Source organism: Nansenia antarctica (assembly GCF_963989245.1).
Source record: "Nansenia antarctica genome assembly, chromosome: 4".
In the NCBI taxonomy this organism is placed as follows: Eukaryota; Metazoa; Chordata; class Actinopteri; order Argentiniformes; family Microstomatidae; genus Nansenia; species Nansenia antarctica.
Window position 1 is genome coordinate 13,966,107 of NC_137689.1, and position 23,039 is coordinate 13,989,145.

At 41.2% G+C, this 23,039-nt stretch overlaps 1 protein-coding gene across 1 annotated transcript; it reads right to left on the bottom strand.

Annotated features, from left to right (window-relative positions):
• Positions 1-3,544: 3,544 nt before the first annotated feature.
• On the bottom strand, positions 3,545-12,000 carry sult5a1 (sulfotransferase family 5A, member 1; the record flags this gene model as incomplete). The annotated part of the gene is made up of 6 exons (XM_080529056.1): positions 3,545-3,693; positions 9,357-9,537; positions 10,162-10,259; positions 10,406-10,532; positions 10,629-10,837; positions 11,862-12,000. 6 exons carry the CDS (start codon positions 11,998-12,000, stop codon positions 3,545-3,547), a joined length of 903 nt encoding a protein of 300 aa, XP_080385182.1.
• Between the last annotated feature and the right edge of the window lie 11,039 nt (positions 12,001-23,039).

Sequence of the window (23,039 nt, forward strand, 5' to 3'; positions counted from 1 at the left end):
TCAAGGATATCAATAATGTTCACTCAATCCAGCTGACACTGTGGACAGCACAGTCTTTGTGTACTCAGCTGGCTAGCTGCCATGTGTTCTCTGCTGTCGCTGGGATACGAATGCCAGCTTAACCAACCTTGAGGGAGACAGTCACATCTCACCATACACAAACAAGGCTTTCAAAAAGCAGCAATACCAGATATGTATTCTACAACCTTGTTTTCCACATGAGTAATATCCGTTTTTAAAGATAGGCGATACCTTTTATTCATTCAGATAGGCAAGGCCTTTCATTTAAAATCAGACACATGCATTCGGTGTGTGTTTGTGTGTGTATCTGTGTGAGGATAGGATTCATGGGTCAGGATTGGTGCTATATAGTTTAATACAATATTATATATATATATAATATATAATATATATATATTTAATATATAGTTTAGATACAACGATTGCAGGGGATTCTTCAAAGAAAGTGTAACTGAAGTGTGACACTTGATATGTTTTTTTATTTATTTAAACAGAAAGACTGAGATATTAGTATGTTATTACATTAGTATTACATTAATTAAATACATTATTATTACATTATTAATCATAATTACTATTACATTATGCACAAAATGTTATGATGTTGTTCATCAAATTCAACAAATTATAAATGTAAGATGTACAACATCATTATTACAATATCGGTAGTTATTACAATATTAGTTGCTATAAACATTTTAGAGCAGACAGAATATCTCTTATTCAGAGGTTTCTCTGATTTCTCAAAGGTTTTGTATCTGCAGATGCTATAACTTGAAAGGATGATTTGTTTAATGATGAACTCACACAGAAAATGTACTATGGGAAAAAACTATCAAATCTAAAAGTTTTCATGTTGAGAAGTTTAATCTGAGACAGTACAGTATAATCGAAAACATATTCATTGAGGGCTTGAGGAAAACACACATACAATCTAATGCATTTAAATGTACATTGCCTCAATCATAGTCTGCAAGCCTTTGACCCCCCAATTCTTTAAGGTAATACTGATTTGATGAGGTTACTTTGAAGACTGAAACATTAGCCTAGCCACTACTTATGTCTTTACTGTTAGTCAGGCACAGGCCTAGATACTGTATTGTAGTAACACATCTGTCTATCTCTTGTTCTGTTACAGCAATCTGCGCGTTTGCGTTTGAGCGGAAATTATGGTTTGCTGTCGTGTGTGTATATGGGTCTGACTTGCTAGCAGTTTTGCTATAGAATGCTTTATTGGTGAGTCCCCTGACTACAAAAGTTGTTGAGCTGGTGTAATGGAGTAGTGAGGGAGAGTTTCACACAGCTATCGATATATATATATATATATAAATAAATAAAAATCAGTATCTGTGTAACAGGAGGCCTTATGTGCAAGCACGCAATGATCAAGAGATCAATTATAAGCGAATAATTATCTAACAATGCTGATCTAAGTCTCTAACATCACACATGGAGATACTTGGACATAATTAGAGTCCTTTGTGGAGTATACAGAAGAGCCCTGGCCTCTGAAATCACATGATCAGATTTGCATAGGTTGGAATATTATATTCAGTAGCATAATGGCCATCTTAAGCATCGGGAGAATTCCCAGTAGGCCAGTTGATGCTCACTCACCAGCTGCGGGGCTGGTGAGTGACACAATGTCTTTTACATAATGTAATGTAGATTAAAATGCTATGTTGCAGTATACAATATGTGTGATATAATCTCATTCCGTGATTTTGCTTTCATTATCTGTTCTGATTGGGTTTGCAGATTATTCCAGAAACAACCCAGTAAATTGCAACCATGTATTCCTATTGCAAATGTAAAAGTGACGGAAAATCAGGGCTTGGTTATTGTACTTTTTAAAATGACTCAAAATGTGTGTTTTTGTGTACCGTCTAGCCAACATAGTGCTCTAAACCCAGATTGGGATATGTTATAAACATGGCCACAGGAAGTGTGTGACTATTGACTATGACTGAGTGATGTTATCCCCGGTTCAAAGGACAGCTCAAACCTCAAAGAACAGGTCAAAGAAGACTGGAGAGGATTTTCTCTATTGCACACGTGGTTGTTTATTGAAGATCACAGGCAGGGTAGAAAGCAGCGCTGGACTCTCAGTGAGACAGTATCAGAAGAATATTTGCCCCAGAGTGAGTCCCGGTATCTCATTTACAGTTGCATATGATACTCCTTTGGGCTTGGGCACGCCCCGTACCTACATAGGTCCTAGAACGCTGATTGGCCAACTATTAATCACGGCAGAGCCATTCTCTGTGCTTGTGACCAGGTCAAGATGTATTAAAACTATAGCGTGGGTGTTGTCTGTGCTGAGGCGTGTTCATTGATGCTTCTAGGGCAGTAATCACAGTTTCAGGCTCAAATCGCCAAGGCCACAGAGACTTAGGCATATGTCACCCCTGAATAGTACTCCTACATTCCTAAGAAACACCTGGTGATGATAAGTGCTCTGAGCATTCACATACACACACACAAGACAGTCTAACTCTAAAATATTGTATCGTTAGCATAAAAAAACTGTATAGACTTTACAAGCCTGCCTGTTGATTTTCAGTGGGAAATGTTGCATTACATAACTCAGTATTTTGATTGAGTATTTATTTTTTTTTACTTTAGGGACGTTTGTTTGACACCTAGCGAACTCAGTTTGACGATAGCTTAGAGTGAGTTGTCACGACAACCACCAACTGCCGCTTTCAAAAGGCTTTTCATGGTAGGACTTTTTACAGGTGTCCAACTGATTTAGAGCAAAACATTATAACACATATTAAACATTGTATTACTGATGGCCAAAATGTACAAAGATAGGGCTGGCAGCAGCAGGAACACTGTCTGTGCGGACACCGCACACATGAGAGCCACAGCAGGTAGAGGTAGCCAGTGTGGCCCTGGCGTAAGCATCAGCAAAGTTCCAATTGTCAACCGATACTCGTGCCCCACATTTAGACCACAGATGGCCCAGTAACTACACAGGAACGTATTAGGGCCACATTTCTCATAACAAAGCTGGCCCATGAGAAAGATCCAACTCTCACCTAGTACTGGTCCCCCACATTTAGACCAAAAGTGGACCAGTAATGACAGGAAGGTATGAGGTCCAGATATCACATCCCAGAGCTGGCCCATGAGCAAAATGCCAGCTCTTACCCAATGCAGTTTTTCTTTTTTTTTTACTAGGGTGTTCATGCTTCTGGGGTAGCAGGTAATATTTCTGTGCTGATGGGTAGGTTAACATTTACATCCCAGTGTAGCATGTTGATGATCTTACAGTAAGCCCCTAAAATATATGTATTTAATTATATATTGTTAATATAATACATTTTTACTAACAACTGATCAGCTAAACTTGCTAAAGTGTATCTATGTTGATGTTTTGTTGTGCTGCTCTCATGTGGACTTTATCTAGGGACACACTCCCTGTGGTTTACCCTTCAGACTCAATTACATGGGGCTCCCTACACTACAGTATATAATCACAGGTCATTTAGGGGAATGCACCCTCTAGTGGTTATAACTATGAGGACACCTCTTTGTCAGGACACCCCTCTTCAGGACACTCCCACCGCAAGGTCAGTGGGTTGTCCTTCATCTGGAAGAAGTAGACGCTGTCGAAATAAAGACATTGCTCTGCTGTGAAGGTGCCTCTCCAGTCTCCAATTTTTCCTGCAAACAGGGAAGTATATTCATTATCTGTTATGGTCAGCCTCGTTCCATAGTTCCAACAGTGCAACCCTCAGCCTGGCTTGAGATAGTATTTGAATCTTCAATCTAGAGGTGCGCTTGATTAAGTTAATTTGGCTTGCCCAGACTATTTTGGGACTACTCCATTGGTTCTGCAGCGCACAAGTAATTAAACATTAATGATTTTTCCCCCAAATTAAAATAATTAATTAAAAATCAAATTATGGTCACGTGATGTCGTCACCCTGAGCAGTCGACTGTTGCTGAGCTCCCCCTACTAATGAGCTATATTTGACTATTTACTTAATTTTGTTGCAACCATAAAAAAGTTAGTCTGAAACTCTACTCAAGGAGAAAATGTTGCTAGCTAGCAATGGAGAAGGGGCACGTGCCGTCGATTCTGAGGCTCTGCCCAGCTAGCAGGGAATATTCCCACAACATTGGCTAACATTCCCTACAAGTTCTGCTAATGTTTTAAAGAAAACGTTTTCATCTAATGTTCAAAGAGCATTTTAAGGATGTTTACCATTTCAAATAATGTTTCTATAACGTTAAATGTTAACAAAGTAAGAACGTTTTAGGTGCAACATTCTGAGGATGTTTTGGGGACATTGTTTAGGTAACAGATTATAGAATGTTCTTTTATAAAATGTTCCCACAATGTTACATGATAACAAAGAATGGACATTTTCAAAGCAACATTCGATAATGTTTTCAGGATGTTATTGATGCCTCAGATCACAAAACGTTTTTTCTAGAATGTTCCTGTAATGTGATATGTAAACAAAGGAAGAACGTTTTACCTGCAACATTCCAAGGATGTTTTGGGGACATTGTTTAGGTAACAGATTATAGAATGTTCTTTTATAAAATGTTCCCACAATGTTACACGATAACAAAGGAAGAACATTCCCAGCTAGCAATGTTTTGTTCTAAAAATGTTCAAAGAATGTTACCTAGAATGTTCTCGTAATGTTTTCAGCGGGAAGTTTTCTTTAAGTTCCCAGAATGTTCTAGGATAATGTTCTCTAAAAACATTTTTAAAATGTTGTGTGTTAACCTTCTTAAAATGTTAAGTGACAACATTGCTAGAACATTATGCCCTAATGTTCTTGAAAATGTTTTCAGCGGGAAGTTTTCTTTAGGTTCCCAGAATGTTCTAGGATAATGTTCTCTAAAAACATTTTTAAAATGTTGTGTGATAACCTTCTTAAAATGTTAAGTGACAACATTGCTAGAACATTATGCCCTAATGTCTTGAAAATGTTCTCAGCGGGAAGTTTTCTTTAAGTTCCCAGAATGTTCTAGGATAATGTTCTCTAAAAACATTTTTAAAATGTTGTGTGATAACCTTCTTAAAATGTTAAGTGACAACATTGCTAGAACATTATGCCCTAATGTTCTTGAAAATGTTTTCAGTGGGAAGTTTTCTTTAAGTTCCCAGAATGTTCTAGGATAATGTTCTCTAAAAACATTTTTTAAATGTTGTGTGATAACCTTCTTAAAATGTTAAGTGACAACATTGCTAGAACATTATGCCCTAATGTTCTTGAAAATGTTTTCAGCGGGAAGTTTTCTTTAAGTTCCCAGAATGTTTTAGGATAATGTTCTCAAAAAACATTCTACAAATGTGTGGTAATAACCTTCTTAAAATGTGAGTTGACAATATTGCTAGAACATTACACCTTATGTTCTCAAAACATTTTCAGCTTAAGTTTTTTGTTTGTTCCCAGAATGTTTTAGGATAACGTGCTCTAAAAACCGTTCTAAACACGTTTGCTTATAACCTTCTTAAAATGTTTACTGAAAACCCTGTTAAAACATTATGCCCAAACATTCTTAAAATGTTTTTGGGATATTATTAAAAATTCAAGTTTCAGACTTGCACCAATAACCGAGGAGGCTGAGGACGTGGCAGACCAATCAAACGACTCTGATTAGATTTCAGACCAATCAAACGACTCTGATTAGATTTCACTAAGCCTGACTGAGATGTTCAGTGGTCGGGCACAGGTAGACGGTTTTAGTTGAAGACAGCACAAGGGAACGGGACACTGTGGATTACACAGTAAGGTTACAATAACTGTTTTTAATTGATTATCGTTACTTTGTATGGATACATTTACTTTCTTGACCACAAACTAACCGTTAATGCGAATAACGTTGAGCGTGTGTGTTGTCAGAAATTTCTAGGAAGCTGGGCGCAAAATTAACTTTTATCCACCGTCCAAATCGACAAATTGGTGAACGTTCAGATTTTACCAGCCACTCAATAGATTAACGTCATTGTTGTTGGTTTTTTGGCTGGTGAGTGAAGCAAATCTACCAGCCCAAAAGTTTGGGCCAGGTTTGGGAGCTAGCTAGCTAGCTAGCAAGCTATAGCAATCTAGCTAGCACAATTACTAGCATTCTACATGTCTATTTTACATGGATATTACTTGGTTATTTACAGTAATTACTGCATAATTAACGGCATGTAATTTAAAGGGCTACCAAAAAGACTTCTGATGAATCAGAAACTATTCTGATTTTAAATACTATTTTTGTTATAATGCAGGTGGATAATACAGGTGGACCATCCATGACTGAGGACAGTGATACAGGTGGACCATCCATGACTGAGGACAGTGATACAGGTGGACCATCTGTGACTGAGGACAGAGTTCAGAGTAAGGATGTGTCCAGGGATGATGTTTAAGAATGTGTCCAGGTGCAGCAGCAGCACTTGAGGGGAGCAGAAGCCCCACACTGTTCAAGGACTAAATCAAGCAATCAACACTTTGGGAATGCCTGTCTGTCATGAGGATATGTACTGTCAGAGATATGTACTGTTGCAGTGATGATAGGTTCTGACTTCCATGTTTTCAGTATGTACAGTATATTATGATGTTTTGCTCTTTTTTTTTTATGTTCTCAAATGAAGCTGTGGCTGCCTCTCCCTGTCTCACCTCTGTTGTTAATGTTAATAAATAATGATACATTATGTTGAAAGATTTAAATATTGATGTTATCAAACTTTTACATGTGTTAATACGTTTAGCTAAAAACATTTTAAGAATGTTTGGGCATAATGTTTTAACAGGGTTTTCAGTAAACATTTTAAGAAGGTTATAAGCAAACGTTTTTAGAATGGTTTTTAGAGCACGTTTGTTACGAGGGGGGTCAGCGAGGATGACTCCCCGATGCCTCTGCTGGTTGAAGAGCAGCATCACTCCAGCCCTGGACTAATTACGTGATTATTGTCACCTGTGAGTGTTTGTATGTGTATTTAGGTGTGTCCCATTTCCCTGTTCCCTTGTCAGTTGTTCGTACTTGTTAGCGTCTTGTGAACCCTCGTCTTTCCCTTAAGAATATTGTGCTTGATACTTGTCCCTGTCCTTTCGGTCCTGGAGGACTTTACCTTACCTGTCGCTACTTCCAGGTATTATATCGACTATATGTGTGTTTTGATTTGTTTGTGTTTAAGTGAAGTTTGCTTTTTGTAAACGGAGCCTTGTTTGCTCATCTTTTGTTTTTGCTACTCGCAAGTGTTTTGTTTTTGTTATTAGTTATCGACTCGCTACGCAGAGCCTTGCTTGCTCTCCTTTATTTTTCTGTGGTTCTGTATCACGGTCCTATGGATATTCAGTGTATTCATCTCAGTAAAGAGAACTTTATTTTATTCATGTCTCGACCTCAATTCCTCTGAGTCGCACCGCACCGCACATGGGTCCAACACCACTCTACATTTAAAACATTATTCCAAAACGTAACACACGTTATCCTAAAACATTCTGGGAACAAACAAAAAACTTAAGCTGAAAATGTTTTGAGAACATAAGGTGTAATGTTCTAGCAATATTGTCAACTCACATTTTAAGAAGGTTATTACCGAACATTATCCTAAAACATTCTGGGAACTTCCCACTGAAAACGTTTTCAAGAACATTAGGGCATAATGTTCTAGCAATGTTGTCACTTAACATTTTAAGAAGGTTATCACAACATTTTAAAAACGTTTTTAGAGAACGTTATCCTAGAACATTCTGGGAACTTCCCACTGAAAACGTTTTCAAGAACATTAGGGCATAATGTTCTAGCAATGTTGTCACTTAACATTTTAAGAAGGTTATCACAACATTTTAAAAATGTTTTTAGAGAACGTTATCCTAGAACATTCTGGGAACTTGAAGAAAACTTCCCGCTGAAAACGTTTTCAAGAACATTAGGGCATAATGTTCTAGCAATGTTGTCACTTAACATTTTAAGAAGGTTATCACACAACATTTTAAAAATGTTTTTAGAGAACGTTATCCTAGAACATTCTGGGAACTTAAAGAAAACTTCCCGCTGAAAACATTACGAGAACGTTCTAGGTAACATTCTTTGAACATTTTTAGAACCAAAAATTGCTAGCTGGGTGGATATGGACATATCTCAGTATGTTATTGAGAAAATATCTACCATGATGGAAAATAAATGTGAAGAGTTCTCAACAACACTGAACAATATCACAACACGACTGGAGTCTAACACAAAGCGCATCACGGAAGCTGAGAGCCGGGTATCAGCAACGGAGGATAACGTGACAGCCCTGGAGTCCAGGGTTGTGGGCTTGGAGAACAAAGTGTGCGTCCTGTAGGAGAGGAGCATTGGTTTAGAGAAACCAGTTCAACGTAAACCAGGTGTAGAGGAAAGGCCAAATGAAGATGCTGCTTCAGAGGAGGATAAAGAGAATGTGGACCTCACTGAGGAGGCTATAGAGATTGTCATTACATCGATCATTGAGGAGCCCCAGAGTCAGGGGGACACTCAGGACGAGGGGTGCGTGTCACAGGCTGCCTCGCATGCGCTGCTCAACAACATCCCAGATGTGGACACGACAGAGGAAGGTGATGCCAATCTGTGCACCGAATACGTGAAGGACATTTACGCTCACCTGATAGCCATGGCTATCAGACCATGTTATCTGGAAGTCAGGGATGTGACTGCTCAGATGCGGCGTATTCTAATAGACTGGCTGGTCCAAGTCCACAAAGTTTTTAAATTGGTTCAGGAGACCCTCTTCATGACCGTCGGAATCGTTGATCGCTTTCTCTGGCAAGGAAGTCTCTGCAGCTGGTTGGTGTTACTGCAATGCTGATTGCAGCAAAGTATGAGGAAATCTATCCCCCAGTGGTGGGAGACTTTGCAGATGTGACTGACTTCACGTGCTCCTGTGCTGACATCCTGCGCATGGAGGGAACCATTCTGAAAGCCCTGAACTACAACCGGGGACTACAACCTGAGTATGGGCTGGCAAAGTACCTGATGGAGCTGACCATCATGGACTATGGCTCAGCGCAGCCCTACACTGGCTACGCAGAGGACTCCTTACTTACTGTTATGGCGCGCATTGCCAAGATGCTGGAGGGCTTGAGGGATGGCAGCTTCAAACAGTTGACAATCAAGCTCAAGTATGAAAGCTTATCACTCCTACAAGTCAGCTCTCTCCCAACCAACCCCAGAGTGAACTTCTGCATTCAGGAACTGTCCTCCTATTGCTCTTGACAGAAATCACATTCCCCTATGTTTTAAGCACTTTTTAAACTATCCCTCCTTTTGAAATAAACATTATTATTTTTCCATAAAAAATTTAATTATATTTCAACCCAAGTTTGCTTCACCTTTCCTCATGAATTGTCCTTTGCTATGGTCCATGATCTCCTGCGGAATCAGTGTGTAGTTCACCATGGAATTGTCTCTCATGCTGCTGAAGTTGCACTGTCTTTGACAGCTGGTTATCTCTTCTGCCACCAGGGAGCACTGCAGGAAAGAGCTGATCCTCTCTATTGAGCCTCTGAGGTCCTGAGTCAAGCATAGATATAAGATCAGTGGAGTTAGATATACTTATTATGAATTTCAGCAGAGAGGGGCGCTATCACAAGAGCCTTCCATAACTATTTAGGAATAACACAATCTGTGGAACGCTAGGTTAGGAGACCAAGCGTTCACACAGTGAATATTACACTGCAGACACAATATTTGGTTTTCTACTTAAAGGTCCAGTATGTAGATTTGAGTTGCCAAAAATGGCCACGATAAATCAGTGGTGATTAAGGAATAAGATCACATGATAAAGTGAAGAGCGCTGTTTTGGTCTAAACAAAGTGATTTCTAAACTCTGGCTTAGATAATATTCTTGCACACATCATCACTTGACAAAAGTCTGAGGACTATTCATATTTCTGCTAATAAGCAAATGTTTCTGTGTCACATCTGACTAGCAAGTCTTGATGGCCTTATACGGACATTGTTCTGCAATATGATAATCATGGTCAGAAGTAATACAATTTAGAAAAGTAACATAACAGCTTTACAGCAGAGAAGTGGAGTGAGTCCATGAAACATTTAGGGATACCTGCTCTGCGGAGAATTTGATGACAAATAAAACTGCAGATTTAGATTACCGGTATATGAGGGTTCTCTTACCAGCCACATCTCCTCATACGAGATGTAGAAAAAGGTTTCCATGACTCCTGCTTGACTGGTCCAGCCTTTCACATGATCAAACCAAGGCCCATAGCACACTGCAAAAAAGGCAGTCAGAATCAGAGACACACCAACATAAACCAATGTTGGATTAGATCAGACTCCAACACATCAACATGAGGACCAAATGTAGATACATACAGACCTCAGACCAGCTGGAGGTACATAATTACTGTCAGCTCACCTGTGCCCTCTAGAAAACCCTTTAGAAACTCTTCGAATGACTTGGGCTCTGGAAGGAATTTGGCCATTTTATGGAAGTTGTAATACGACACTACAACATCTTTGGGGTTTCTGTAGACATAGATTACCTAAGAGGGATGCAGAGTACTGTCACAATGCGCTGACACAATGTCTGTCTTGCGGTGCACAGACTACCCAGGTTTGAACCAAGCTGGTTACATTACCTTGGCTTTGGATCCCTGGAGGGCAGGGGCCAGCAGGTGGTAGGGCAGATGAGTGGTTATGATACGGGGCCCCTGGGTAGCCCTCAGCACCTCTGCAGAGTAATATTGTTCCAGCCAGGGGGCCCGCTCCCAGTTAGGCACAGTTTTGGAGAGGTGTATGTCCCCTCTGCTGTACACAAGAGTGACTATTTCCTGCATCCAGGTGGTCCCTATAACCAGGGAGAGAATGTTGCATACTGTATAATACTCAGAGGGAAAGAAATGGAGGAGTAGGAAGGAGGGAAAGAGTGTGTGTGTGATAGGGAGGGAGAGAGAGAGAGAGAGAAAGGGAGGGAGGGAGAACTGTATACTGCATTACCCCTCTCTTAAATGTCACTGACGATGTATCATATGATCCCTCAACCACAATCGTACAGACAGGTGGTCAGTTGAGAGAAACCATTTCTGAGAAGCCATCAACTTAACCTGATTGAGACCATGCTTTCTCTAGTTTCTGAAAGCCTGGGGAAATCCATGACGGAAAGTCGTTAAAGAGGGGTGGGAATTAGTGACACCTTTCCACACATGAAATTAATCGAATACCTTGCTTGGGCAAAGCTCCAAAGAGAGGTGTTCCACACCGGTACCAACTAGATTTGTGCCATAGGAGCAACTTCATGCAATGTCTTTAGATTTCAGGACACAAACCTCAACCTGATCCTTGATTAATGACATCAGTGGACAAACTACTATTACCATCGATTTCCCCACCTCCAATTTTAATAAAAAAGACTGCTGACCACGTTTGATAAGCATTTAACATAGACACACTATAATGTCTCTTTTTTGTTGTTTTCAAGCAGAAAAGTTGTAAAGCTTTCATCATGATTTTGTGTACACTTCTGTGTACACTTCTTTTGTGTACACTTCTTCTACACTTCTGGCAAAACAGAATCAGGTTTTCCTCAAGGTTTTCTGTAATGTTGCAAGCTAACAATGAAATTGCAACCTTGTTTTAACTGCGTTCCATCCAAGTGAGATCAACTAATCAAAAAATTCTCCAGACTACCATACCAACGCCAAAGTAAACTGAAACTGTGCATTCATATCAACCAGGATGGAAAAAGCATTGAGTACTAGCCAACTGATTTGTGTGTGAAAGGGAGAGAATTTAGAAATATCTGTGGCCAGTACTGTAATATATCTAATCTGCTGTGACACAGCTGAAGTGTGATAGAGGTGTTGAGTTCTCACCTGATTTAGGATAGGTGACAATGATTGTGTCCGTGTCCTGGAACTGGAAATGAATAGCGTTGTGTAGGGACTCCTGGGTGTGCATATGCCCAGGGAAGGAGATGCCGCCAAGGGTCTCTGTGACATCCAGCCTGGCCATGATGTTGTCTTCATGTCATGTCAGGAACTTACAAGAATTTATAGGAACTAGTTGAGCTGAGCGTTTAGAACTGTGACCAATTAGAAAGACTGTCGTCACTACTGTTGGTGCACACAGGGGAATCATCCAAGGAAACAATGTGATTGAGTAAAAGGTTACATGTAGCTTACAAACATGTTCCTCTTTGGTAAGTCAACCTGGAGCTTAACAAGAAGTTGGGACTGAGGGTGTAATTTAACATAATTCTAATAAAATCTGCTATTGCAATGTTTATGCATGCAGGATTCTTAATTCTGTTTAATTACTACTGCTCGTTTGCACATCTTTTACTTTGAAAAGAGGGAGCCTCTATGTTTGTATGAGTCTGTAGTAGTAGTAGTAGTAGTAGTAGTAGTAGTAGTAGTAGTAGTAGTAGTAGTAGTAGTAGTAGTAGTAGTAGTAGTAGTAGTAGTAGTAGTAGTAGTAATAGTAGTAGTAGTAGTAGTAGTAGTAGTAGTAGTAGTAGTAGTAGTAGTAGTAGTAGCAGCAGCAGTAGTAGTAGTAGTAGTAGTAGTAGTAGTAGTAGTAGTAGTAGTAGTAGTAGTAGTAGTAGTAGTAGTAGTAGTAGTAGTAGTAGTAGTAGTAGAAGTAGTAGTAGCAGTAGTAGTAGTAGTAGTAGTAGTAGTAGTAGTAGTAGTAGTAGTAGTAGTAGTAGTAGTAGTAGTAGTAGTAGTAGTAGTAGTAGGAGTAGTAGTAGTAGTAGTAGTAGTAGTAGTAGTAGTAGTAGTAGTAGTAGTAGTAGTAGTAGCAGCAGCAGCAGCAGCAGCAGCAGCAGCAGTAGTAGTAGTAGTAGTAGTAGTAGTAGTAGTAGTAGTAGTAGTAGTAGTAGTAGTAGTAGTAGTAGTAGTAGTAAATGTATACAGTACAGTACCCAAAACCATTCTGTAATTTAATTTCATCACAAGTTACTGAATATCATTGTGTCTATCTTTTCCACATGAACTTCAATCTGAGTCTGATTGAGGGGTAGTGGTGGTCTAGTATGGGGTAGTGGTGGTCTAGTGGATAGTGAGTTGGACTTGTGATCGGAAGGTTGTGAGTTCAAATCCCGCCTCAAACCACACCACTACTAGTGTGCCCTAGAGTAAGGCACTTAGCCCTCAGTTACTCCAGGGGGAATGTCCCTGTAATTCGTAATTGTAAGTCGCTTTGGATAAAAGCGTCTGCTAAATGGCAAAATTAATTAATTAATTAAAAATGAATGAGGGTCTTTTAGTAGTAGACCCTTAAAACTCATCAAGTATACACACCAAATTAAATAGACTGCTCACGTAATGGTCCTTTGTGAAATTGTGTTCGGAATAGCATACTAGCATACTATTCATACTATGTATGAAGTAGATTTTAGTATGTAGAGCGTTCACACTGCATAGTATGTGACATTTGTGTAAGCGAGAAATGCCCGGATGTATACTAGATTCGCCAACATTTCTGAGTATGTGGCGTGAGGATACTTTTCATACTCAACTTCCCCAAAATGCATTGCACGTCTCTTCAGTCTCTGCAAACTGCGTCATACAAACTCGTCATACAGCTGTTGTTTACATGGTCGATTGCTTGAAGAGACCAAAAGCTCGCAATAAACAAAGTTTTTTGCACAGATTTGCGTGTGAGGATGCTGCTTTTTTGCCCTCTATCTGATACTCTTCAACTGCAGCACCTCAGCTAAGTCAGATCATGGTGAGCGGTGGTATCTTCACTATTTTGGGAATTTACATGGTGAAATGCATTCTTAGACAAGTCTATGTATCGTCATGATTACATGTCTTACGTGTCTTACACACACACACACACACACACACACACACACACACAAGTAGTATTTTATTGTGCTTGCTGGTTTGGCCCTGACCTGGGCTGTATCTAAGGAAGTAACACACATAACTAAAAACTGTCTGGGCTAATGGGCCAGGTCAAGGCCACGTGAAGGCCCTCTAAATTAAAGTAAGCATTGTAATTTCCAGGGTTTTGGTTTGAACTTTGAAGATTAAATTAGCATCCAGTACTCTTTACATCCAGCCCTGCTACTCTCCATCAAATGCTTCTGTTTTTGATAGGTGCTCTGGGTCGTAAAACTCAATCAAATAAGCCAATTATAATTTGTTTGCATTTTACATCCCTCCCATTATAGCCAACACTAGCTTTCAGACATTGATCCCAGCAAGTACAGATAACAGCTGACACTAGATGAGTACCGGTAGTTGATCAGATGAAGCCTTTCTCATTGTTCAGGGCTGGCACTTTGACAATTGCGTGGGTTTCGTCCTGGTGATTGTCATCCTTTACTCTCCCTAAAGCTGTAAAAAGATTGTAAAAGCCTTTGGATCCTACAAGAAGGCTATTGTGAGATTTCACTCACATCGAGATCGACAATGTGCACAGATAAAAAAGAACCTGTAAAGATAAGAACATTATGTAGTTAAAGTTGGACATGTTTGAGTTAGCACAGTGTTATATTTTGTATCATTGCTGGTGATTTCAATATTCATGTAGATAACTCAGAGGACAACAAAGCCAAAGAACTCTCTGTTCTGTTAGATGTTTTTGAACTTCAACAATATGTGAACCTCCCTACTCATAATCGAGGTCACACTCTGGACCTTATCATCACCAAAGGCCTAGATATTTCAAATGTTGTTGTAACTGACATTGCCCTGTCTGACCACTGTTGCATATTCTTTGACGTATCCTTTCCTGTTATTCAAACTATGTCTAAAACTATTTCCAAACGATATATCAATGAAAAGACCAGTGCACTGTTCACACAGGCCTTTTCCCTAGCCCCCCCCCAAACTTCTATTCCAACCTCAGTAAATGACCTTCTACACGATATCAACTTAAAAATCACAAAAACCATTGATGATATTGCACCCATTAGATCCAAATGCATCTCTGGTAAGCAAAAAGCTCCCTGGAGAACTGCCCCATCCGTAAAGACCCAAAAAAGAGAATATCGTAAAGCAGAGCGCAGATGGAGAAAAACAAACCTTCAAGTCCACTATGATATCTATAAAGAGTATCTTCAAAACTATAACTTAGAAATAAGAAGTGCCAGGCAATCATTTTTCTCTAAGATCATAAACAATAACATCAATAATGCCCGCATTCTTTTCAGAACTGTTGACAGACTAACAAATCCCCCAACACCCATTGCTCAGGAATTTCACTCAACTAGTAAATGCAATGAGCTTGCATCCTTTTTTAACAATAAAATAGAAACCATTAGACAAGGCATTAGGTCTTCTGTGTCAGGCATGAAAAACATGTCCCCATTAACAACCCCAAATAGGGCGGACATAACAACCATGTCACAATTTAACACCATTGATTACAAGACCCTAGATAAAATCATGTCACGTCTTAAACCATCCACCTGTGCCCTTGATGTCCTGCCAACAAGCTTTTTTAAAAACATATTTAGCTGCATGGCAGGCGAACTAATACAAATAATTAACATCTCCCTTTCATCAGGAATCTTCCCTGAAGCCCTGAAAACTGCAGTTATTAAGCCTCGACTAAAAAAGAACGGCCTAGACCCATTTGTACTAAACAACTACAGACCCATATCAAACCTTCCCTGTACAGGAACAATTATTGAAATGGTTGCCCACGAACAACTTAGCAATTATTTGACCCTAAATGATCTCTTTGATGACTTTCAATCAGGCTTTCGCCCCCTACATAGCACTGAAACGGCCCTTATTAAGGTCCTTAATGACATTCGTGTAAACACAGACTCCGGAAAAATCTCAGTTTTGGTACTACTAGATCTTAGTGCTGCCTTTGACACTGTAGACCATGACATTCTAATAGATAGACTAAAAACCTGGGTAGGACTTTCGGGCACTGCCCTAAACTGGTTTAGATCCTACCTACAGGACAGAAGCTACTATGTCTCCATTGGCAACTTTGTATCTGACCAAATTAAAATGACATGTGGGGTTCCCCAAGGGTCAATCCTTGGCCCCCTTCTATTCAAGCTCTACATGCTTCCATTGGGACACATCATAAAAAAGAACAAAATTGCCTACCACAACTATGCGGATGACACTCAAATCTACATAGCCCTCTCACCGAACGACTATAGTCCCATTGACAATCTCTGTAATTGCATTGAGCAAATAAACGCCTGGATGACACAAAACTTCCTCCAACTAAACAAGGACAAAACAGAGATAATTGTATTCGGTGCACCTGACAAAAGATCGAAAGTCAGTGCAAAACTTGATTCTCTCTCTCTTCACACTAAAAAACAGGTCAGTAATTCTAGACTCCGATCTAAACTTCAACAGCCACATAAACTCGATAACTAAATCAGCCTACTATCACCTGAAAAACATAACAAGAATGAGAGGTTTCATGTCCAAGCAAGACCTTGAAAAACTCATCCATGCATTTGTTTCGAGTAGACTTGATTATTGTAATGGTCTACTAACAGGCCTATCTAAAGGAGCTGTTCGTAAATTGCAGCTCATCCAAAACGCTGCTGCTAGGGTCCTAACAAAAACAAAGAAATTTGAACACATTACACCAATCCTGAGATCCCTGCACTGGCTACCAGTCTCTCAGAGAATTGAATTCAAAATCCTCCTAATTACATACAAATCACAAAATGGTCTTGGACCGAAATACATATCAGATCTCCTCCCACCCTATATTCCCGCAAGGTCCCTAAGGTCAGCTGAGACAAATCAGCTAATAATTCCAAGAGTAAAAACAAAACACGGTGCAGAAGCTTTCAGTCACGCTGCTGCATGCTCCTGGAACAAACTCCCTGAAGAAATCAAACAGGCCCAAACCCTTAAAATATTTAAATCTAAGCTAAAAACCTTCATGTTTTGCACCAGTTATGATTAAACACAAACACTTCTATCAATGTCTTTTTCCATTAACTATTGTCTTTTTAAATGTTTTATCTATTTACTTCTTATATTTGCTTTTATCCATTGTAATATTTATTTTCTTATGCTCCTCTTGCTGTATTTTTAAATAATGCATGTAAAGCACTTTGAATTGCCCCTGTTGTATGAAATGTGCTATACAAATAAACTTGCCTTGCCTTGCCTTGCCTTGTATTAAACTACCTGTTGGCTAACTTACAGTGGGGAAAATAAGTATTTCACCCCCTGCAGATTTTGTGAGTTTACCCCCTTACAAAGAAATTATGAATTGTAACGAATTGATCAACATCACAGCCAGCTGAAAAACATTGAACTAAGGAACAAAAAGCTCAGGAAGTCACGCCCAGTCAATCCTGTAGTTTGCTGGCTTGAGAAATTGTGATATCCAAAAAGCTACTTCTTCTGGCTTCTTTTTGAGCATTTTAACATATTGGTTTCACCATTCAGAAATTACACCACTTTTTATGCATAGTCCCACCAATTGTCCCATTACTTTTGGGTACCCTAAAATAGGGGTCTATGTATAAAAAAAAGTGAAAAGATGAGAATCTCTACTTTAATGTGCCGGTCAGACTGGTGATCCCAAGCGCAAAACACAGACAGGGAGTCAAATGATGGTAAAACCCAAAGACTGAGTGTATTTATTGAGGGAATGAGGGGAAGGGGCAGAGCTCCAAGGGAAGGCTGGTTGGGCAGGTCAGTAGGCTGGGGAGGCAGAGAGGGGTTGGCAGGGCTGGCAGGCAGGGGTTGGCAGGCTGGCAGGGGTGGACAGGCAGGCAAGCAGGCCGACAGGCAGGCAGACAGGGAGGACTGGCAGGCAGGTAGGCAGAGCGGGCAGGCATGCAGGCAGGACGGACAGACAGTAGAACAGGGCAGGTGGGTCAGGCAGGAGGGAGGAGTCAGCAGCAGGAGTCAGGCAGAGGTACTGTAGGCACAGAGAAACACAGGTTAAGATACTAAAGATACTGGCGGAGCAGATATATTAGTAAAGCTGGAAGCGTGACTAACAGTGTAACTGAAGCTACGATCTGGCAGCATAGTCTGGACCAAGTATTTATGGCAAGGCTACTCATGGGGAAAAAGTGAACAATTGGGGTGAAATAGTGAACAATTGGGGTGAAATCAAGGACCCCAATTGAAATAAGCCAGTGGCTTTCTTGGGTTTTTATCCTTTTTTTTTTTTTTTTTTTTTTTTGTAAAAATTTGTTTTTCAGATTTTATCCCTTTTTCACCCAATTTGGTAGCCAATTTAACCCAACTTAGCATCCAATTATCCCCTGCCTATTGCATTGGATCCGCCGCCCGACCCCGTGGCCGGCAGTCCCAGAGGAGGGCGCCAGGCAGACTAGGCTGACTGGCTCCTCGAGCCCAGTACCGTTATTCCGGCACCCCAGGGGGCGGTGTTGCGCGACGGATCCTAGTCCAGAAATACTCCTATACCCCCCTCGGAAGCGGCCGGCCAATATGCCGCTTCCCGTGTGCCTCGGCCATATCTGGATGTGGCGAGCCGGGATACGAACCCCGGCCCCGGTGGGCAGCATGCACTAGCGGCCAGTGCGTAGACCGCTACACCACCGCGGGGCGGGTTTTTATCCTTTTAGATGACCTTGTATGTAATATGTACTTTCATGTACCTACTTCTGCAAATCTTCTAATAAAGTTTTCAATCAATCAATCAATCAATCAAAAAACAGTTGGAACACCTGATTCCACACCTGACTCCACTCCTGTAATCAGAAAGAGAGAGAGAGGAAGGAACTGCTGGCTAACTGGAGGAAGAGGGCGTGACAGTAACCACCCCCCCCCCCCCACAGATGCCATCTGGCACACATCTGGGAAGGTCCAGATGCTCCCTATGGAATGTGGAGATGAGTGAGGGATCCAGGATCTGGCAGCGAGGGACCTAACAGCGCTCCTCATGACCATACCCTTCCCAATGACCATACCCTTCCCAATGACCATACCCTTCCTCATGACCATACCCTTCCTCATGACCATACCCTTCCTCATGACCATACCCTTCCTCATGACCATACCCTTCCTCATGACCATACCCTTCCTCATGGCCATACCCTTCCTCATGACCATACCCGTCCTCATGACCATACCCTTCCTCATGACCATACCCTTCCTCATGACCATACCCTTCCTCATGACCATACCCTTCCTCATGACCATACCCTTCCTCATGACCATACCCTTCCTCATGACCATACCCTTCCTCATGACCATACCCTTCCTCATGACCATACCCTTCCCAATGACCATACCCTTCCTCATGACCATACCCTTCCTCATGACCATACCCTTCCTCATGACCATACCCTTCCCAATGACCATACCCTTCCTCATGACCATACCCTTCCCAATGACCATACCCTTCCCAATGACCATACCCTTCCTCATGACCATACCCTTCCTCATGACCATACCCTTCCCAACCCACCAGGTATTGGGGCCCACAGCCCCAGCGGCGCACATCCAGGAGCCGCCGGACAGTGTATGGTTGAGGATAATTCTTGTTTCCTCTCAGTCGATATTGAATATTGGAATTTTTTTATCATGTATTTTTATTAATAAAATATAGAAATATAAGGAGATCAGTCTAGGGATTGCATGGTCCAGAGTAATCCCCATCTCTGATGAACACAGAAGTATGTATATATATAAGTATATATCCCACTGAGATCATACTGACCGTGGCACACAAAAGTGTTGATCATTCATAGCTTACAATTCATTTGTCACATCAACAGGAAGCCCCCTCCCCTTGGTATAACCACTCCACAATATTTCCCAGAATCAGATAATGATTTTGGCAGAACATTCTGTTATGCTGTTGTTCACCATAAGTTGTTGTTCAATACACTATAGACAAGAAAACATATTTTTCTACAACTGTAGGTCGGGTGGTCTTCAATAATCCTGGGTGGAGGAGAAACAGTAGGAGGGGAGATGAACTGGTGGCAACAGGCTTGATATGGGAGACATGGAATGTGGGATGGATACGCAGGGAGCGTGGAAGCCAGAGGCGGACTGCAGAGAGGTTGATTATCCTGTTGATCCGAAACAGCCCGATGAACCTGGGAGACAGTTAGCAGGACTCCTCCCTGAGGTGTAGGTCGCGGGTGGAGAGCCAAACCCTTTGTCCAACACAGTAGCGGGGAATAGGAATCCGACGGCGGTCACGGAACGAGCCTTCTTCCAGGTCCGGTGGCAGTGGTGGATGAAATGTTGGGCCGAGGGAACACTAACCTCCCTCTCCTGGTCGGGGAAACTCTGGGGAGAGTGTTATGGGCATACTCCACCCAGGGTAACTGCTGACTCCAGGTGGTGGGACTGGATGAAGAGAGGCGGTCTCTAGGGCCTGGTTTCCCTGTTCTGACTGACTGTTGGACTCGGGGTGGAAACCGGAAAACAGACAGAGGGTAGATCCAATAAGGAACAAAAAGCCTTCCAAAATTGAGAGGTGAACTGCGGCCTGTGATGAAAAACTATGTCTGTGGGGAGTCCATGGATCCTAAACACCTAAACACGTCCATGGATCCTAAACACGTGTTGCACCATGAGTTGGGCCTTCGCAGATGGTAATTTAGGCAGAGGAATAAAGAGAGGCTAGAGACGGGGTCTTGTTCTGGGCACAAGTGGAGCATGCAGCGTCGAATTCCCGAGTGTCTCCTCCCATTGTAGGCCACACCAGGGTGGCAGGTCACGCGTTTGCAACAGGCCCACTGGAGAACTTCAGAACCGGATGTGGTCTGGCACAAATAAACCGTTACTTGGACTGTTACCTGGGTCGGCCTGGTCTTGCTGAACTCGATGGACTCAATTTCCCCTCAATTTTGCTGCAACGTAACATGAAGGTGACAGAATGGAATCTGGATCGGAATCAGTCTCTTCCCTAGCAAACTGACGATACAGCGCATCATGCTTGACGTTGCGGGATCCTGGACGGTAAGTTAAAGTGTAATTAAACCGGCCGAAGAACAGAGCCTATCTGGCTTGAGTGAGTTGAGCCGCTTGGCAGACTGGATGCAGGAGAGGTTCTTGTGATACGTACATACGATAAAGGGGTGAACTGCTCCCTCCAGCCAATGGTGCCACAACTCCAGGGCCAGCTTAACTGCTAATAACTCCTGGTTGCCAATGTCGAAGAAGAAGAAAGCACAGAAAAAGAAAGTGAGGGCAGAGAGAGGGGCTGCGATGCGATTGTAGTTGTGAATGAATCTCTGGTAGAAATGGGCAAATCTCAGGAAACCCTGCAGCTGCTTCAAGGTGGTAGGAACGGGCTATTGAGTAACCGCTGTGACTTTGGTAGAGTCTATCTGCACCTCTCCCTGGGTGATGACATAACCAAGGAAAGACACTGAGGCGGCGTGGAACTCAAACTTCTCTGCCTTGGCAAATAGTCGATTCTCCGGCAGCCTTTGGAGCACCTGGCGGACATGCTGCTGGTGGGTAGTAAGGTCCTTTGAGAACATTTAAATGTCATCTAGGTATTAAAATGATAGGTCATCTAAAATTAAAAATTAAAAATTAATTTAAATTAAAAATTAAATTAATCTAGGTAGACAAAAATAAAGCATCCTATCATGTCCCTTAAAACATCATCTGGTTCTGGAATACAGTAGGGGATTTGGGTAGACCAAAGGGCATGACTAGGTACTCAAAGTGGCTGAGAGGGGTGTTAAATGCAGTCTTCCACTCTTCTCCCTCATGGATGCAGACCAGGTGGTAGGCATTGCGCAGGTCTAATTTAGAAGAAATGGTCGAACCTTTGAGAGAGAGAGGGGAAGGAACTGCCGGCTAACTGGAGGTAGAGTGTGTGACATTTAACTTAATTTTGTTTAATTTCTGTTTGATTTCAACTTTTGGAGTGTTGACAAAAAGAAGAAAGGGCTCTTATAGTCATTCTTGAAGACTGAAGAGTATACCTAAATGCATCATGAGCTTAGTTCCACTGTCTTATCTCATTAGAATCCAATATAGGCTTGTTTTACTCCATTGTTTGTAAACACTGTAATTGTAAACAAACACTGTAAAGCTTCAAAACATGATTAAAACTCTCATTTTGATCTCATGGATGGTCAGTCCTAGCATCCATAGCTCTGTCTATGAATTTGAGAGTGGTGTTGTGTTTGTTTAAGGAGGTACTTTTCCCCTTTACATTGCCATATACAAGTCATATCATCACTGTGCCTATGCTTACAATGACTGCCAATAATGAGTGTATTGTGTATTCATACAAACAAATACACAAATTAACTCTTTTAAGGCTGAAGAAAGCCTTGATAATTCTGTTATATAGTGTACTGTACAGTAAATGTTTCACAGATCATTATAAGCAAATGCCATGTCATGTCATAAGTTGTCACAGACATGTGAGTGAGCATGTGAGTGGTCATGTAGAGCACGTGTACTGCCATGAATCCACAAGGGACTTGCACAAGAACAAAAGCTTGTGCTGTCTCAGTAGATAATTCAATATCCAAGACATGACCAGAGTAACATGAGCCACAAATGGCAGTTTCTGAATGATCAAACATATTTTCAGTAAAGACTTACAGAACATTAACTAGTAAAGACTAGTTACGGTAAATAAATGTCCAACTCCACAATGCTTGTCGATTATTATAAAATGTTACTTTGAGTTATTGTAAGAAGTCTCCACTTGACCAATGGTAGTACATGTAACCAATGACAGTTATGAGATGTGTGCATATTCAGGACTTAACACAAGATGCTGTTATGGTTACAGACACCATCAGTCCACTCCACACAGTTAAAACAAAGGGATGACCATCATAAAACCCCCCTTTAGGAATGCGACAATGGCCGACAAAAGGTGTGACCCCCAAAGGCATGAATGTGTGTGTAATAAGAAATTCTACAGGCCTACATTATATACAGCTTGTGTGTGTGTGTGTGTGTGTGTGTGTGTGTGTGTGTGTGTGTCTGTGTGTGTGTGTGTGTGTGTGTGTGTGTGTGTGTGTATGTGTGTGTGTGTGTGTGTGTGTGTGTGTGTCAAAATATACCACAAGAGTGAAGAGTCTTATGAGGAAATCATCCTATAACAATCCTGCCTATGGGAGACAGCAA